This window comes from Monodon monoceros, unplaced genomic scaffold (assembly GCF_005190385.1).
Source record: "Monodon monoceros isolate NGI ecotype Baffin Bay Population unplaced genomic scaffold, NGI_Narwhal_1 Super_Scaffold_21, whole genome shotgun sequence".
Taxonomy (NCBI): domain Eukaryota; kingdom Metazoa; phylum Chordata; class Mammalia; order Artiodactyla; family Monodontidae; genus Monodon; species Monodon monoceros.
The window spans coordinates 27,223,044-27,242,468 of record NW_021703778.1 but is presented as its reverse complement, the minus strand read 5'-3'; the positions used below and the strand labels follow the sequence as shown (position 1 = coordinate 27,242,468).

The following is a 19,425-nucleotide window of genomic DNA, read 5'->3' as shown; positions in this document are numbered from 1 at the left end:
ATTTATGCAAGAGCTTAAAGTAACTAACTCTTTGTATGTCTGAAGAATTCAGAGATTATAAATAGGTTATAAGTTGACATTGTCTTTACAAAATTATATCACTTCCAACTTAGCATGATCAAATGGAATTACTTACTTTTCACTTAAAGTCAAATCCACCTCCTGACAAGCCTGATAAATTCATGTAATCCCAGCCAACTTTTATTTTTTTTCAGCAGGGGGGGTTGGGGTGTGTATATGTATTTGTGCGTACTGTGTGTATGCATATATATAAATAGACTTCATTAATATAAAGTCTCATATGATAAAATTCACAACTTTAAAGATACAACCCAATGGATTCTGACAAAGGTATCACGATGCGGAAGGTGCTGCCACCCCCAGAAGGTTCCCCGCAGGTGATCCCTGCTGTGCTCCTGGACTCACCAGCCTCTGGCACTAGAGCATCGCCATTTCTAGGGCTTCAGGTAAATGAACCTGTTCCACAGGTGTTCCTTTATGCCCCTAACTTCACTTAGCACAGTGCTTTGAGACTCACGGATACTGAGTGTATCAGTATTTTGGTCCCCTTTATGGCTGAGCAGCATTTCACTGTGTGGGTATTTCACAGTATTTCCCTGTGCGGACACCACGTGGGGGGAAATGAGGCTGGCTCAGGTTCTGTGTGGACCGATGCTTTCACTTCTCTTGGGTAAACGCTCAGGAGTAGGACCACCGGGCTTTACAGGCAGTGCAAGTTAGCACTGGAAGATACCACAGACCCGTTTCTGTGCTCATAGCGCCTGCACCACAGGGACCGGGGTGGGGGGTTCCATGAGGAGCTCAAGGCCTGTGTCGCCCCCGAGACCTGCCTCCCCTGAACCCACAGCTCACACTGTCCACAGGGCCCGTTTGCAGTTAACTATGTACTGCAACACAACACACGTTTAGTGGCCTATTACAGCCCCTGGTATAGAAAAGGCATTTGTAAAATCCATGAATGAATAAACCTTATAAAGCCACCTCTTTTCCAGTATGCCTGCCTTTCCTGCTGAATCACAGGGTGGATTTTCTAAAAACAGGGTCAATCCTACTGGGGTTGAACCCACTGCACCAAACAGAGAACTCCATAGGCACCCAACAGAGGATTGTTGGCTGAAACGACACTTATCCCTAAACAGCACAGTGGGGTTGGGTGAAGGCGAGGGAATTACCAGGCCTGACCTTTTTCATAGATCTGCTGCTTGTCTTCCGGGGAAAGAGAGTTGACCTTTTGCTTCAGTTTTTCTGTTTCCAGCTGCATTTGTTTCTCGGAATACTTGTTGTCTGGTTTCATTGATAAAGTCAACTTATGCTGATTATTCTGCAACAAAAAAGCCAAATTAAAACAAGATTTTATCATGTCCAGCACCGAGCCAGCCTCGAGCAGTTCCATGTTCCCGTTTCACACAGTCACAACGACAGAACTCGCCCCGACGACAGAACTCGCCCCGAAGGGCTGTGTGTGGAAAGCCTGTGCGCCACACGCAATCCTTGAGGTCCACACACAATCCTCGAGGTCCATGTGCTCTGCGGGGACCACGTACTCCACACAGGCCGGTGCTGTGACATGACCACTGTGGTTACTACGTCTTAACCACAAACGCGTTGACATTCAACATTCCCTTTACATGTTGGTTGTACAAAGAAACCGCTTGCACTTTTTAATATTATAAACCTTTGGCTTTAGTCTAAATCGAAAACAACGTAGAATAAAGTAATTTAATTTTTACCTAGTCTTCATTATACTGTTAACTTCTTAAAGGCTGGGACTAAATTCTGCACTCAGTATTTTATACATTATGAGGACAAAACAGATGTTGCCCTAACGTGAAAATAAATGTTAGGTGACTTAACGTGTCCGATTTACGCAGCCACTAGAAACACACGCACGCAAAAGGTTCACCTGTGACACTACACAGAGTGGGAGAATTACAGCACGACAAGCACTTCATGCAAAATAACTCGTAACTCAAGAGAGACTGCTGGCTGAATGGTCCCAAATGCTGGTGCACAGGAACGCGGCTCCCACTCATGGCAGGACGGTGTCGTCCCCCCACCCCCCGACCCCCGGGGAAAGGGAGGGAGATGACTTCCTGTCCTATTAATGACCATCCACCAAGGAACACACACCAAGCACAAAAGCCCACAGATCTGTGGAGACAAACAAGCGAGCACCAGAAGACGCCTTGGTAAAAACAACCAGAACATTTACACATTTAGGCGACTCTTCTCGTATTCTATATATCCTATTACCAAAACACGACAAAAACACAGGCAGATATTTTGTTATACACATACCTACACACATTCATATGTAAAAAAACACATGCCATATTCATATAAAAACCAACCTGCCAAAAAAAAAAAAACCAACCTGCCTAAGAATCTGGAAAACTGAATTTTTAAAGCTAATATGACTATTTACAATTTTAATTAGTAAGTAAGAAATTATGTCACCTGTCTATTAGCAGAAATGGACTTACACAATGTAGATTATATTCCTAATGTTCCCTTCATTGTTATAAAATTCCACTTCAAATCTACAGATATAAATCCTCCAAGTTTCTTACCTTAAAATACTGTTTTACTTTTTCTTGCAAAAATTTTGGATTTTCCTCCAGGCACTTCCGGAAATGGGCCACCTGACTCCCGAGCTTGAGGAGCTCCACGGGGTCCCCATCGTGATTCCAGCAGGAAGCTACGTACTGCAACGGGAGTCACAACATGCGGCACGTTACCTGTGAACTCTGCGTCGGTTCAGCCAACATCCAAGCCTGCCTTTTCATTAAGACTCAGTTTCTATATTTAAAAATACCACAGATGACTGTTCACGACAAAAATTAAGTCATTCTTTGGCTAGAAAAAGGAAAACTAAACTCATTTTATGTGAGTTTTTTTTCCTAACAAATTAAAAAGCACAGGTTCAAAAATTACTTTTTGGAAAATATAATTACTAATAGTTATCATAAATCCCTATCCGTTTAAAGCACTCTGCATAAATCTATTAAAAAATAAGACATCGGAAAGCTAATGAAGTAAGCTAGTAAAAAGACAAGCAACGTATTATTAAAATTAACAGTAATTTTATATCCGATCTGAAACACCGTTAACTTTCAAGGTTCAAATGAAAGGCGCTGTGAATAACAATCTGTATTTTCGAGAACCACTAATTATAAAGGTAACAAAAAAAGAGAAATGAGGCGTTTGAGCAATACACACAGACGTCAGGGCGAGTCCAAAGCTGACAGACTGGTGCTTCATCTGTATCTCAATTTTATGAAGTAAGGCTTCGATTCGATCATCTTCAAATCCTTTCCTATAGAAACACCAAGAACTCAGATGTTGAGAAGAAATCCATGTTTCTGAACAAGGCAGCTCCCATGAAGGAGTATGTGTTCTGTGACGTAAAGTGCCCCCTACACTCAGGAGGGGGCACTCCAGCCCAGCCCCATAGACACCTCACGTACTCGATGATGTCATCCAGTGTCCTATCCACGAGGTCCTGGACTGTCTGAATGTCCTTCTCTGCGATACCCTGCAGGCCCACACTGAAGTAGGCCTCCCGTGTGCAGCCATTGTACCTGGGATACAAAAGCAGGTAATGCGTTAGAATCTGTACAGCCTCCATCACTCGTTTATAAGATGCTTTACTGAGATCAAATCCTCTACAGGACACAGGCAAGGATTCCCCCATGAGAAAGTCAGTAAAGCAGAGTCCTCGGGTATTTGCTGCTCAGATACAACTAGTCACATTTACATTCATGTCCTTTTAACATTTCTAAAAATCACCACAATTTAAATTTTAGATTTAAGGCAGAATAAATCTAGAGAGTTTTAACAAAATCTTAAGATTTCAAAGAATATTTAATGGCCTGATTTTTAAAACAGGCAGCAGTATGCCATTCTGAGATCTTGGAAGAGCTACCTTGTTGGGTTTTGTTTGGTTTTTTTTTTTTTGCCAAATGTCCCCTGCAGGGGACACAAACAGCTTGTCCTGGAACCATAGCTGGGGCGGGAAGAGGGCCGTCCTGTGACTATGGAATGTGGAGCATCTACACCCCTGACCCCCGCCCATGAGCTGCCAGTTGTGACAACCTAAAATGTGTCCAGACATTGTGAAATGTCAAAATTGCCCCTATCGTGGACTAATGATCTGATCTGATAATAAAACGTACCCAACGTCAGGGGAAAAGTCTGTGCCGAGTCCAGATTCAATGAGGGCTTTGTAGAAGGGGGAGTTGGGGCCACTGATCAAGAGTGAAGACAGAAGGCTCAACGTGAAGGCTTCAAATGTGTCAGTGATGCTTCATTTATAAAAACGGGAGGGGGGAGAAAAAAAGGGAAACGGTTGGCCCTTATAAATGTTTTCAAAATTATTAAAATCACTACTAAATTGACACATATTTCCCCCCAAAACTGAAATTCTACTAGAAATTCTTGCATTTCAACTTCTATTTTAACAGTTACACGGGTAAAGAGAGTATTTTTTGATATTCAAAGCTCTCATATGCTGGAATTCTGGGGCTCCCAAACCCTGAGGCTAACAGAGCTGCACATCGCATGCTATCATACAACAGGGTGCCCAGCACTCTGACGTGCACTGTTTCAGTATAACCGCACCGCCCACACGCAGATGAGAGACACACAGGAAACGGGGCCATTCGGTCAGGCTGTGCAGCTGCAGAGGGCAGACACAGACAGCGCGGCAGGACCCCTTCCTGCCCACACGCCCTGCAGGCCCAGGCCTCTGGGATTAGTCTCGTGTGAAAAAATGTTCTTTCAAGGCCACAGTTAACAGTGCTCTTCTCACACACAGATGCATCCCCGACCCCCAACTCGAAACCCAAACCATCCCAGATGTTCTTAAAAACACCCCACAGCTAACACTGCTGGAGTCCTGAATTCTTACTGTCCACTCACTTACGCCCAAGTGGAGCGTCCCCCGCCCCCGACCTCCCAGGTACCCCGTCCCCACTGGGTCGGCAGCGTGAGCTCCACGCACACTCACTCTGGCAGGAGGAAGCTGACACTGATGGTCGTCTGCTCTGAGGAGCCCGCGGCCAGCGAGTCCGGGGCACACGTGATCTGGAACTCCCTCTGGAAGAGGACAGAGCGTCTGTGAAGGGGTTCAACCAAGCACAGGTTACCTGATGTATAAAACGGTCCACAGGATACTTTTCACTAGATTAACTTTCCTCCCAAACAAATAACTGCTCTTCAGGCTTGAGAAGCTGTTACGTACACAGCACAGTCCACGGCATCTGAAAACCCTATTAACATATGCCCGTGCCTCCGTAGCACGTATTTGACAGGGCTGGTGACACTTATACTCTGGACCCGGCACTTACAGGCTTATCCCAAGGCTTCTGGGCTGGCACTGTGGTATGTGGCTTGATTCTCTGAAATTTACTCAGTGCTTCTTCATGAATTTGTTTCAGATGCTGTTCTAGCGGAAAATTACCATAAGTGAAGAACCTGAAATTTTGAGAGAATACCTTAGTTTATTTTAGGTTAAAAGATTAGAAATCAACACAGACGGCTTTGTATGAACTGGAGGGTGTGCAGGACATGACAGCCGATAACAAGCCAGTTTCCAGGCTGAAGTGAACTTCACACAGGAACACCTTTTTTCACTTAATTTAACCACAAACACTGAAGAGGCTTTTGCTCTTTTTACAAGATATGGTTCAAACAAAACACAAACTGTACAAAAGGTATTAATTAAATGTACTCTGGCAAAAATTGCTCTTCATTTTGAATCTACTATTAAAGGTGTTTCAAAAACCAAATAAGTTGCACATTAAAAAACTTAAGACCTTAGCTACAGTAACACAATAATCCACCTAAGACTACCAAACAAAATTTAATTCACAAACTTCAAATTTAGGCTACAAGTTTCAGGTCACACATGTTTTTAAGACAACATATTATTCATCGGGGATAAAGAAGACAATGACAGACTTCATCTTTGTAACAGAATGCTGTGTGAGCTCCGCTTAAGGACTAGGGAAGTAGCATCCTAAAGATCCCGTCACATCTCCCACTCGGAATTTAGAATGTGATAATCCAGGGCAACAAGTACCCCTGGTGCCATCTAAACACAGTCTCTATATGCCCGTCTGCATTTAGCTCCAGAACTCCCTGGAGAAAAAGCCAGCTATGGACTGGGGGCAGGATGAGCCTGGATTTGGGGCTGGGGCAGAAACCAGTGAAGTTACTGAAGACTAAAGACCTTCAGAAAGACAGGATGACTGTCAAGGAACTTCCTTAGGCCACAGTGGGGCAAATTTGAGCATTAAAAATTTTTATTTTAATTTCACTTGATCACACCTTAAATATACACATATATGAAAACGTTTCCATGAGGTTGTAATGATATTTTAAAAAATGAAATAATTCAAACAAGACTAAAAAAAAGTCCTTTCTGTCGTCACTGGAGGAGTGCCAGCCCCCAAAACTGGACAGCCAAGGGAAACTTCACTCCCACTGCCCACCCACCGCCTTTCCTGGGAGAACAGTACTTCAGGGTAAATTCTTCTTTACAGAAACCCAGCCAATAAATATAGAAGAAATTACAGAATTCTTTAGAAGATTTGCAAATCCTATCACAGGAACTGCTCCAGGCAACAATTATCACTGAACATGAGAGCCGCTCCTAGGCCGTGAGGAGTGTGAATATTCTTGGGGCCAGCACGCCACCCCAGCAGACGGCCTGGGTCCGCAGGGGGAGCGGGCTTTCAGTGGAGCGAGGTCGCCATCACCATCCCACCAGCCCTGGCATCCCCGCTGGGTGCCACAGGCACGCAGGCATCACCTACGAGGGTGCAGGCAGTCTCTGGACCCACGTCCAGCTCTCAGGAAACACAGAAGCACGTCCGCCAATACCAGAGAAGCGGCGAGACACCCCAGAAGGCGAGAAAGTCAAGAGGGGGCCTGGCCTAACGTCTTCAACTGGTCCATGAGAATGAGGAGGGGGCATTGTCCCACTAGAAAGGGTGCTTAGGAGACACGGCAGGGAAAGGCAGTTTGTGGGCCTCATCTGATCAAACATTTCAGGGACAACTGGAAAATCAATTTGGGCTGAGGTATAGGTGGTTTTAATCAGTTTTAATCAATTATTTTTTATTTTGTTAAACGTGAAAATGCTATTATCTTATGTAAAAGAACATCCTCGAACATATCTGCATGTATCTACATATACCTCTGTACACGTCCAAAGGATGAAGCTACGCAGTAAGTGTACAGAGTTCGTTGTTCTACTCTTTACACTCTCCTGGATGCTTTAGACTTTTCATAATTTAAATTTTAAAATTTTGCACTTAAAATAATCTTGCAAGTATGACTTTACATGAACGCTTAATGTATTTGCAAACACGGCTATTAGCGTTTTATTATTAACAGTATCTTACACAAGCAATCTAATAGGAAGTAAATCTCTGAGGTTTACTGATGCAGCCGCCACTTTGGGGGCACCTCTCCAGGGCCCGTGTCAGCCTGCAAGGAGGACCTGCCAGCCTCCCCTGTCACCCCCTCAGCACAAAGCTGAGCTACAGAGGAGGCAGGCGGGCAGGCCAGGCCCTCACCTTGCTGGGCGTGTGAGAGTTACCACTGCAGACCCGAAGGAGTGTCTAAACGCACACATTGTTAAGCAAACCTTTCCAAGCCGAACTGGAGAAAAGCATGACAGTGCAAGGAAAGCAAACACCTGGCACCGAGCTTCACAAGGCAGTCACCTGGCGTTGCTGGGGTGGTAGTGTGTGGCGTGGAACTGTCTGAGCTGCTCCCACGTGAGGTCCGGGATGCACAAGGGGTCCCCTCCGGAGACCACTGAGTATGTGTGGTCGGGAAGCAGGTGGCTCTGAACGTGCTGCGAGAACATCCTCTCGTTATCTGTCTTCAAGTAAAAGTACACATGTACGTGAAGACCAACGCAGGCACTGTTTGTGTAATTCAACAAATGAGCCACGTCCTGGGAGCACACCCACCAACATCCCGCAAGGACAACTGTTCTCGTGGTACATGAGGACGCCCACCGATGCATCTTTCAGCCATGAAGTGATGTTAATTAAGCTATGTATGGTTTTTTCAGGCGTGGTGCTACCGCACACTTTTAAGCCCTACAGTAAAGTGTACACATAACTTTTACACGCACCAGGAGCCAAAAAACCCCGCGACCCGCCTTACTGAGACATTCCCTTTATGCAGTGGTCTTTACCAATAACTTGATATGTAATTAGATCTGTAAACCCCACCATATACTCGGGCAAGAGAGAGTGGAAAAGACACGGTCTCGGGATCGTCAGAAACGCGGTCTTCACCTGGCTGACACCCTACAGGTCACAGGTCACTGTGGCTCCCACACCACAGCTGGGAACTGCTGTCCAGCTCACCGTCCTGCGGTCCCTGCTCACAGCACTGTGCCCGCTAATTCCAGTTCTCATAGTGAGAAAACTGTGACGTGGCATGACGCCAACTAGCTACTGAGCCTATTTGTACTTCAACACTTTATACAGTAAGATAATTTAGCCCAACATGAAAAAGGAAAACACTCACAAATGCTCCCTTCATTTCGTTAAAGACAACTCCTTTAAAGACCAAGGGCGTCTGGGGGTCATTGGGATCCTCATGTTCTAGTCGCCATCCTTCCTGCCTAAAGAGTAACAAGCAATTACATGGGGACGGTGAGTCTATCACTAAGGTAAAGATCAATTAGCCAATCACAACATACCAGAAATCCAGTTCCCGTAAGCAGGGAAAGAAGGCTGCGTCCAAATACACGGATAGGAGGTTCCGGAAGTCCTTGGGGTTTTGTGTGGAAAATGGGTACAGGGTGTAGTCACTAGCTGGACACAATGAAGAGGGCGATTTTAAATACAGCAGTAGTTCCCGCAGGACTCCTCCACCTCAGCCCCGTCTCAGCCTCACAGCAGGCCTGACCTGGCAGGGGCACAGAGGCAGCAGCGCCCACTCTGGGCGGCAGGTCTGGCGCCGGGGTCACCGCGGGCCCAGAGGACGGCCTGGCCCACGGAGCGCCCACTGTGTGTGCCCAGCCGCCCCCGTCGCCAGCCTGTCACTGCCCGGCTTCCTGCAGTCACCACCCAGACACCAGCACCATCACCGCTAACCTAAGCTCCAGAGGCCGAGCTTTCTAACATTACTTCCCAAAGAAAATGGCTGTCACCTTTTCCAGACAAAACTCAGACACATTTTTTCCTAAAACTCCAGGTTTTATAATCAACCACAATTTGGCTTTCCCAAATGATTAAGCTTCTAACGTCCTCCAGACAGGGAATGGGAAATCTACCCCAGTCTCCTGAGTGCCAACACCCCACCCCCTCCCGCCATCTCAGAAACTGCGGGAAGGCAGGGCTGTGTCCCGAGACCGCGTCTCACCCGTGAAGGCGTTCATGAACGTAGACAGCGACCTGTTCAGCATCTTGAAGAAGGGGTCCCGGCAGGGGTACCTCTGAGAGCCGCACAGGACCGTGTGCTCCAGGACATGCGGGGCACCGCTGCTGTCCATGGGGGTGGTGCGGAACTGCACACTGCGGGGACAGGGTCCACACCTGGTCAGCCACCGCCTGGCCGTGGGGAGCGGAGGAGGGAAACTCCTCTACTCTCCCTGTTAAACTGCTGAAGGTGCAGTAGATGCTCCAAGCAGAGCATCCAGATCGTGACCTCAGGACGCAGCACACACCTGAACAGGTTATTTCTGTCCTCTCTGGCCAGGTGCAAGTGCTGTGCTCCCGTGCTGTCATGGCTGAGTTTCACGGCGGTCAGGGACAGCTCAGGAACAGATGTTACCTGAAACAACAAGGAAAACAGGAAGAACTCAACTCGGCTGGGAAGGCATCCAGGACGGTGACAGTGCATCCATGGCTGCAGGACCAGCTCACCTGCCTGAGGCTAAGGCAGTACTGGCAGGAACCACCATGTCCAGAGCCCACAGACCAGGAAGACAGGACCCGGGGCTGAGTACAAGGCACACCTTCTCTCCTCAATGCTCACTGTTGACTAGGGAATTCCTGACTGCGCCACAGGTAACGCTGGGAAGCAAGCATTCCCACCCCATCAGGGTGATGAGACAGTTTGCTAAGACCACAGAGCCTGGATTGAGACCCCTTCCGTCACACCAGGCTGCCCCGAAGGAGATCACGCTTTCGCCTGGAATGTCTGTGGTGTCTCTTGCACACTTCATCTCCGGGGATGCTCAGAACAGCCCCACCAGGAGGTAAACACGGGGATGGACCTGAGCCTGGGGCAGCTGAAGGATGCTCTTGGGACTAAACTTTGCTTCTACTGGTTTGAGTTCCTGGCGGTGAGCTGGGGCTATCACCAGTTACTTGTTCCTAGTGGGAGGGTCCATGAGGGTACAGATCACTCCCCACAGAGGCAAACCTGTTCTCACCCCCGGTGGAGGTTGTGTGTGCGGGCGTGCTTCCGTAACTTCCACTGTCCTTGGTACTAAAGCAACTGTGTCAAGGCCCCTCTCCTTCAACCGCAGCGCCGCGTCATCGTAACCACCACACAGCCGTGAGAGCGACTTGTCTTCGCTGACAACTTACTGGCAGGGCAGAGATTAGAACTCGGATGTCCTGAGCCTGCTCTGGGGGGCCCTGCCACAAAAGCTATGTGCTTCAAGTGCTCTACTGATGCCCACGTAAGCTATACCTATGAAATCACTTGTCTCGAAATCATTTACACCTCAGAGTTCACAACTATACTTTGTAAGATGCGATCAATGAATTTAAAACCAGTCTGCCTCATAAACAGCTTTCACAGTAACTGTTTCTAAAAAGCATGACAGCTTATCATAAACTAAGTTTCTGATAGCTTATCATAAGTAAGTTTCTACAAAACTTGAAACATAAAGGAAAAGAATCAGCCTCTGAACAAGGCATTATTAACCACAACTGTAGAAATCCCAAGTCCCCTGAGAAGTCTTTAGGGGCCTCACAAAAGGCCCCTAAACGGGAGTCTTTAGGGGCTCTCTCCCACAGCCATGAACCCCTCTAAGTGGCTCAAAGCTCCTGGACCCTGCCTTGAACACTCCCTGCCCCTGTGCTGGGCCCGCTCCCATTTCCTGGAGACAGATGGCGGCTCTCCTTTCATGCTCTACAAACCCGTCCCCACCCAGGGCCCAGCAGCCCCCTCTCCTGCGTCTTCCTCTTGCTCTCTGCACCTCAGCAAGCTGTTCCTTGTCCTGAAGCTGCACACGTGTCCTTCTGACTGTGAGCTGCTTGCTTTTATTTTCATTAGAGTGTCAAGCACAGTGTGATACCAGCAACCAGTCAATTATATGATGTGCATTGTTTTCAATTATAACATTAAAGAAAAAAACAATGTGAAAGTTTAAGCCAAACAAAGCAGTAACAAAATAAAATCCATTTTTACATAAACTTAAGTACCTATAGGCCCACAATCTCTTTTCTATAATCCTGAAACCCAAATGGCTCAAAAACAGAAAGATTTTGCCCAAGTTTGGAGCAAACTCAGCCGATGGTGAAACCTGACCTGAATAGATGTGGGGCCTTCAGTCTTCATTACCGGTCACGGCTGATGCAGAAACAAAAATGAGTTCATTTACTTTCTGAACTCTGAAAAGATGTGAGGCGTCTAGGGGTTCAGGGAAGGCGTTGGGGATTTGTACTCATTTAAGAGTCAGAAAATCCCTTCATTTGCAAAACTCCGCTCCTTTGAGCACCTGCTGTGAAACAGGAGGAAGCCAGGTCCTGGGGACAAAGATGAAAACCCCTGCGGTCTCTGCTCTGGGACCTGACACAGGAAGAGCACACAGGGCCTACCTGGCTGACAGTGAAGCCGTGGATCTTCTCTCCGACCCGGTACCGCAGCAGCGCCCTCTCACAGGCCGTGGTGCTCGCCCACCTCCATGCTCCGAGGCTGGCGCTGCTATGTTTAAGGAAAATAATCAAAGTTACATAATTTGCAGGGAGACTGGCTAACATAATTCAGCAACATAATGAAAACGCTGTCATGGGATAAAGAATTCAAAGAAAAATGAAAACCTGCATCTTCTAAACATTCCAGGAAATTTCCATTAAAGTTCTTTCAGTTTTATCTCAACTCATGCAACGTCAACTAATAAATAAATGCTGAAAACCTTTTATTTGTACATGTCCATAAATAACTATAATACAATTATAACACCCATTTCCCTTGTGTAAAAAACAACTCATGTCAAAATCACAGTATCCCAATAAACTGAGTCTACAATAAAGTCCCATTACGTACCTACCAAGTGGGTGAAAACCAAGAAGTCTAGTTATTACCAGGGAGTCACACACAGCCACTGGGTGTGCACACTGAATGGAGACTGCGGAAGAGCACTGGCCTTATTCAGATTAGCAGTTCATTCCCCTGGATGTACGTGCCCTGGAGACCTGCGCTCATGCCCTGGCACACGCGCCCGTACGCGTGCACACAGACACACACACACACACACACCACATACACCATTCCCAAGAGCCCTAAACCCCAGCGGCCCAGATGTCCAGCAACAGAGAACACATAAATTGTGGACTATTTAGTTGATAAACTTAGTCCTAAGAATTAATGGACTACAACTACATGTATCCAAGATGTGGGCACATGATGCTAAACCAAAAAAAATTACAAAGGACAGACACAATATTAGTCTAAACAGGTACTGTTCAATCAGGTAACGCTGTAGCGTGGGAGTATTGATGGATGGTAAAAACACAAAGAAAAATAAGGAGGTTATTTCTGTAAACCAGAAGGGCAATTTCATTTAAGAGGGAGGAGAATTATGACGTATGATGGGTAAGGAGCAATCTTAAACTGGGTAATGGTGACACAGCTTATTTTTAAATAATTTTTTCTCACCTGCATTATACGTTTTATGGTGTTTTCTACATTAACGATGTATCCCAAAAATATTTCTTTTATGTAAGATAAGCACACAATACACTGACTCATTCAATATCAGGCAATAGTACGGGGATGTTCTATTAACAACCAACATTTCCCTCCCCGATTTAGCCACTCTTAGAATTATGAGATAGAGGATTTTAACCCAAAACACAAATAAGGGCAGCCCAACAACAGACACCCCCCTGCTCCCTTCCCTGGGCTAACAGCAGCTAAACTCCACCACAAACTCAACAAGATTCTGTGAATTAACGTGACACTAAACAACTCATCTTTCTTTAAACCGTAAAATGTTGCAATATTTTACAAACTCAACAAGATTCTGTGAATTAGCATGAAACTAAACAATTCATCTTTGTTTAAAAAGTAAAATATTGTCCTATTTTACAAACTCAAAAGACATGATACTTATTCATGGTTTGCAGCTAAACACACTCTTTTACCATAAACCTTCTCATTAAACACAATGCTCCTCCACTCCCGGAGGCGCCACTCTCATCAAGGCCGCAGGTTAAGTAAGCGCAGGTGCGGAGCCTGAGGCCTCCCTGCCCACAACTACACACAGGGGAATGGAGCTAACGCCTAATGAGACCCGTAACTGCCGCCTACTTTTATTCTCGCATTAAAATCCACACCAACGACAGCCTGCACGCAGGGCCACCGCTCTGGGAGGCCCGGAGTGAGAGGGGTCAGGCCGGGTCCTCCACGGCTGTACCCCAGTCTTTCCTGGCTGCAGCATCCCAACCCTGGTAACTGGACAGGAACTCCCTTCCTCTGGGGGAGGCCACTGGAGGGGATGCTCTGCCATCCCGACGGGCTCTCGGAGCGAGGTCCCGGGCGAGGGGCCCCGGGGTGCACGAGCCACCAGACGAGGGGGCCGGGGATGCAGGAGGCCGCAGCAGAGGGGCCCCGGAGCCCCGAGGCGGAGGGGCCCCGGGAGCCCCAGAACAAGGAGGTGAGGTACGGCACCCCGGACCAGAGAGATACCCCGAGGCCTCCAGCACCCCGGCGCCCTCACCGCCCACCTTCCCTCCCCGCTTCACTTTCCCTTCCGCTTCCTCGCTCCCCATAAACTTCCCCCTTTCCTCCCCCCCGCCGCCTCTCACCGGCCGTTCAGCCTCCGCAGCGAAACGCCGGCTCTGCACCCGCTGCGCCACATGGCTTGTGACCGGCGCACCGCCGGCCGTGACCCCACTTAACCCGACGCACGGCGCGGGGCGGGACGAGCCGGCCGCCACCGTATTGGTCAGTGCGCAAGGCGACGGCTCCTTCAATAGGCTGGCGAGGAAGGGGGCGGGCCCCGCCACGGCGGGGCGGGACTCGAGGGCGGGGAGGGCGAGGCGACGGAGAGGCGGGGCTGAGAGCCACGGGCAGGCGTAGGGAGGGGCGGGGCCTGCGCAGGGGAGGGGCGGGCGTGTGCAGGGGAGGGGCGGACTTACGCTGAGCCAGGTGAATTGCGTGGTCCTCTGGCCACAGGTGGGCGCTGGTTTCCGGAATGGAGGTTGTGCGTACTCAGGCGTCCGTTAGCAGGTCTCGGGAATTGAAGTGAGAAGGGCGTCCAGCTTCAGGCTCCTTTCGGGTGCCCTAGCCCCGGGCTGTGGAGCTTCGTGGATAAGGTTAGAGGACTGCATCACCTGCTTTCCACGGCCACGATTCCACGATGTCATGCTCTTACTTACGAACGGTCCCAACCAGAATACCCACAGCAAACCGCAGGGCAGCTCCCCACCGGCATTTCGTGCCTGGGGGGACTACACACGTGGCCTACTCGAACCTAAGGGAGTGGCTCCAGGAGGGCAGAGCATGAGTGGGTGGGCCGGCAGGCGGCTGTGGGCTGTCAAGGGCATTTGGGATTAAACACACCTGGGCACGATATGGGAGGGACTTGGAAGAATGCAGGACCCGAGTCTGACCTCAGAGCTTTTGTTTCCTCCATTCTCTGGACTTCCGCATCCCACCCACCCCCTCCCCCATCCCGGGACTTCAAAGGGACTCATATCTCCCTGACCTTTCCTCCAGGTTCTAAAGAAAGAACGCTAAGTAGACAGGTGCAATTGATTTGAACACGAAACGCTTTGACAGCAACGTAAAGGATAATAAGGCAAGGAAAAGTCACCAAAGTCTACAAAAATCTCTCCACGATGCAGAGGAGTCTGTAGTTAACCACTTATTCAGAGGAGAATCCAGCTGAACCAGGACAAACAAGGGTAATGATGAGAAGGTACGGACACAAACATACTCCGTGCAAATACCTTCCCTCTGATGAGAATTTGGGTGATAAATGTTAGACCCACAACATCTCTGTGATCTTGGGGGAGACAGTTGGGTGTTATTAACCCTGCTGTGATTGTGCAGGAAACTGAGGCACTGGAAGGTTCTAGAATTTTGATCTCTGAAGAATAAATGCTACATAAATCCACTAATTGCCACTTAGTAGAATGTTTCCACAGGATAACCTCACTGATGGCTGACCCACACATACACACTAAGAATTTATACATAATTATGTTTAGCAGCACCAACATAATATTAACATTCATATGTAATCTCAATTTACATTAACACAAATCTTTGCAAGGTAGAAAAGAAACATCAAAAATTGTCTATGCAATATCTTGTTACAAAAAAAAATCCTATGTTATAATGAAACGTTGTGTTAGTAAGATTAGCAAGTGAGCATTCTCAGAATAGACTGTGCCTGGGACATAGGCAATCAAGCGAATATCAGAGTGTCATGTGTAGAACTGTGTCTCCCCAAAAAGATATGTTGAAGTCCTAACCCCCAGAACCTCAGAATGTGGCCTCATTCAGAAATAGGGTTTGTACTGAGGTAAACAAGTTAAAATGATAATCCAATATGACTGGTGTCCTTTTAAAAGGGGATAGTTAGGCACCTTGACACACACAGGAAAAGACCACGTGAAGATGAAGGCAAAGATTGAGGTGATGCTTCTGCAAGCCAAGGTACCTAAGGATTACCAGCAACACCAGAAGCTGGGGGAGAGCTATGAACAGATTCTCCCTCACAGCCTCAAAATGAACCAATCTGCCAATACCTTGATCTCCAAATTCTGGACTCCAGAATGATGAGACAGTAAATTTCTGCTGTGCTAAGCCACCCAGTTTGTGGTACTTTGTTACAAATCCCTAGCAAACTAATACCAAGATGTCAAGGTTCTTTTACCTCCAGAAGAAAAATATGAAGTAGTTTAACTGAATATGTTGTTTTCAGGATTTCATGTCATCGATAAAATGCATGCTTTTGCAAATCCCTTATTTCTGAATTCTTCATAAACAGCAATCAAGTGATGACTGCTGGAAATGCAAAGTAAGCGTCTCCAAAGTTGGCATGAAGGAAAGGTATAAAATGTTAACAGACTCAGTGCTGATAACATGAAATAAGGGGAAACAGCCTCAGACTAAAACCCAAACTGCAATCCTAGCACTCTTTTATTTTTTTTCACTCAATAAATGTTTATTCTGTGTCACCTGTTTGCAACCACTGAATATTTCTACTGATAAGTTTGCATAAAGCATTTCATCTTTCTGTTGAGCTTGTAAAACCGGGATTGTCTGTAGAGAAAGAGGTCCCAATTTTCTCTCAGTTGACTTTCACCCCTATGGTCCTATAGTTTTGTCATCTTAGGTCTTAATTTTGACGTTGGTCACACACTGACTTCAGTCTTCTGTTTTGTCTGTTTAAAATGACCCATTCAGAAATTCACATAATTTCGCAGATTTTGATTTCATTTCTACTTCTAGGTACATTCCCTGATGTCCACCTCTTATGCACATCACCTCTCCCCCTGAAATTAGTTTAACTTTGGGTGTTTTAAGTAGTTGTTTTAGAAAACCTAAGATGTTGTTGAGATTCCTCTTGGCTAAAATCCTTAATAATAATACTTAAGAAAAAACTTTACAAATTTACATATAACTATGAGACAAAAAGGCCAGGATTAATGGTTAAGAAAAGGTACATTAAAATAACAATGAGATATTATCTATCAAATGTAACAGTTTGATAAAACTCAAGGCTAGTGAGGTCTGTGAAATTACAGGGATCAGGTATTTTTATGCTCTGGGAGCTATACTATATATATTTACCTTTTGGAAAGCACTTTGGCATCATTTATGCATATTTTAAATGCATGTACTCATTCACCAGAAATTTCACTTCATGACAATTATCCTACAGCTATATTCTCACATGGGCACAATGATGTATAAATAATGTTCCCTGCAGCACTTTCTGACTACAACAAATATTGAACAACATACAAGTCTACCAAGAGGGGTTTTCTTAAATAAAATGTAACACATTTATATAATTAAATACTACATAGATAGTAGAAATAGTGATATGTATTATCTTTCATATATCTATATCTACATCTATATCTATCTATCTAGCACAAATTAGTAAAAAAAAAAAAAAAATCCGGATGCACGCTGAAGCTCTCACTTGAGTGGGGAAAATACACTTGCATTTGAGTGGAATGAGTCAAAAAGGAGATCTTAATTGTGAACCTAATATAACACTTTAGCAAAAGGCATTTAACAAAGACCTAAATAAAGGGCAAGGGGTTCTGTTTTCATGGACAGGAAGCTCAGTATGATAAGGATGTCATTCCCCTCCAAAAATGCAATGCAATTCTAATAAAAATCCCAACAGATTAGGAGCACAAGGTGATCCTAAGACAGAGATGAAGGAGAAAAGACTAAAGAACAGGCAAAGCAATTTTGAAGCACAGTGTGGGAAACTTATTTTAGCAGGAATTTTAAAAAGTCTTATTAAGGACTTTTAGACTTATTAATTCTACAAAGCTATAGCAAATAAGATAGTGTGTATTAACACAGAGGGAGAGAGAGGCAAAGAGGCTGAAAGAATCTAGAAAAAGCCAGGAATAGACACCTAGGGCACTGGAGAACAGATTCAATAAATCTTGTAAATTACATGGGAAAAAAGTGGAATTGCTACTTCAAATCACTTTGTACATACCTCAAGGCCACAATGATATTATACTTCTTCTAAGCGCTTAAAAGTTTTACTTTTCTCACTTATGCTTTTAATACATGTAGTTTGAATTTTGTTTCTGCTCCCTGTAAACAGAAAAATCCTGAAGATTAAAATGCCCGCAGAATGAGTCATTAGGTTGGCCCCCTGACTTATGGTACAATTTTAAGTTGGAGTCGAGGCAGAGGAAGGACCTTCCCTCCCACCCCATCGTCCTCAGCATGTATGCACTGATGCCTGAAATACCACAGTGGGAGAAAATTATGTTCCAAATTCAGCAAAATGCTTGAAATGCAATACCCATTTTCTTAAAATCACACTGAGAGTGAATGACTTTTCTTGACCATGTGTAAGGAACATGACTGACAGGGGATACAGAAAGAATGTCAAAGGATATGGGCAAAGGGTTCATCGCCAGGTGGAAACGAGAAAATGAAGAGGGAAAAAAATATAACCTAGAAACTTCCAAAGACAACATTTATTCTCTTCAAATGTTTCTTTTCTAAGGGTAGCCATTACTCAAATTTTAATCATTTTATATGTTTCAGATGTTTTAACAGCAACTCAAAAGCTACTGTTTCCTTATGAACGATTTGGTAACTTGTAAAACTAAACCACGGTTTACTCAGTTGGTTACAACACAGAACCATCCAGTTCAAGGCTCCATGTCTGACCTTTTATCTGCTCCATGGTCATGAATTACTTGCTTTATGTGATAAATCATTTTACAATACTTGGAACACTTTATAATAATTTTGTAATCGCTTTCCAAGGTAGGAGTGCAATGTGTTCATAATCACTCTCTTGTTGGATAAAATTTTTTTGAGCTCCTAGGACAGGCTGCATACTTTTCTGCTGCTAAATTTTGGGTAAATTTTTACAAATTACCTCTTCAGGCAGAGATTAAAGACACGGCCCCTACTTTTATGGGACCTTTGGTCTAGCTGGGCTAAAATCAAGGTGTCAGCAGGGGCATGTTTCTTCTGGAGGCTTTGGGGAGAATCCTTTTTCTTGCCTGTTCCAGCTTCTAGAGGATGCCCACATTCCTTGACTCATGGCACCTTCTTTTCAACTTCAAAGGCAGCAATGGCTGGTCCAAGTCTTTCTTCCGATGCCATTTCTCTGGATCTGATGCTTCTGCCTCCCTTTTCCCTATCTAAAGACCCTTGTAATTACACTGGGCCCACCCAGACAATCCAAAATAATCTCCTTATTTTAAGGTCATCTGATTGGCAACCTTAATTCCCCTTTGCCACAAATCACAACAGACTCACAGGTTCCAGGGATTGGGAAGTGGCATGTTCTGGGGCCATTATGCTACCTACTACAATGTTAAAATAAATCACCTCCTATATTATGAAATGCCAGAAGTCTTTAAAAAGTATTTCGTTGTAAAAATTAATGTCTTACTAATCTGTTGTTGATATGTGAGAACAAAATTGTCGGGTTTCTATTCCTAAAAAGAGGCAGTCTGTTGATAT

General features: G+C 45.6%; 1 protein-coding gene across 6 annotated transcripts in view; it reads right to left on the bottom strand.

Moving 5' to 3' along the window:
- The window catches only part of PITRM1 (pitrilysin metallopeptidase 1), a 31,921-nt gene extending 17,814 nt beyond the window's left edge, over positions 1-14,107 (bottom strand). For 4 of the 6 annotated variants that reach the window (XR_003795779.1, XM_029236739.1, XM_029236737.1 and 1 more), the window contains exons 1-14: positions 14,037-14,089; positions 11,826-11,931; positions 9,719-9,825; positions 9,415-9,566; positions 8,750-8,864; positions 8,575-8,671; positions 7,755-7,915; positions 5,370-5,496; positions 5,030-5,118; positions 4,197-4,325; positions 3,489-3,602; positions 3,241-3,337; positions 2,592-2,726; positions 1,204-1,342 (exon numbers count right to left, since the gene is read on the bottom strand). Coding sequence is in view for 5 of the 6 variants with exons in the window: in XM_029236739.1 (XP_029092572.1) it covers positions 1,204-1,342; positions 2,592-2,726; positions 3,241-3,337; positions 3,489-3,602; positions 4,197-4,325; positions 5,030-5,118; positions 5,370-5,496; positions 7,755-7,915; positions 8,575-8,671; positions 8,750-8,864; positions 9,415-9,566; positions 9,719-9,825; positions 11,826-11,931; positions 14,037-14,089 (1,621 nt within the window). In the remaining variant the exon portion in view is untranslated. Of the gene's footprint in view, positions 1-1,203; positions 1,343-2,591; positions 2,727-3,240; positions 3,338-3,488; positions 3,603-4,196; positions 4,326-5,029; positions 5,119-5,369; positions 5,497-7,754; positions 7,916-8,574; positions 8,672-8,749; positions 8,865-9,414; positions 9,567-9,718; positions 9,826-11,825; positions 11,932-14,036 lie in introns of those variants that run through there. The other 2 variants (XM_029236738.1, XM_029236741.1) reach the window with 2 other exon arrangements.
- Positions 14,108-19,425: the final 5,318 nt, after the last annotated feature.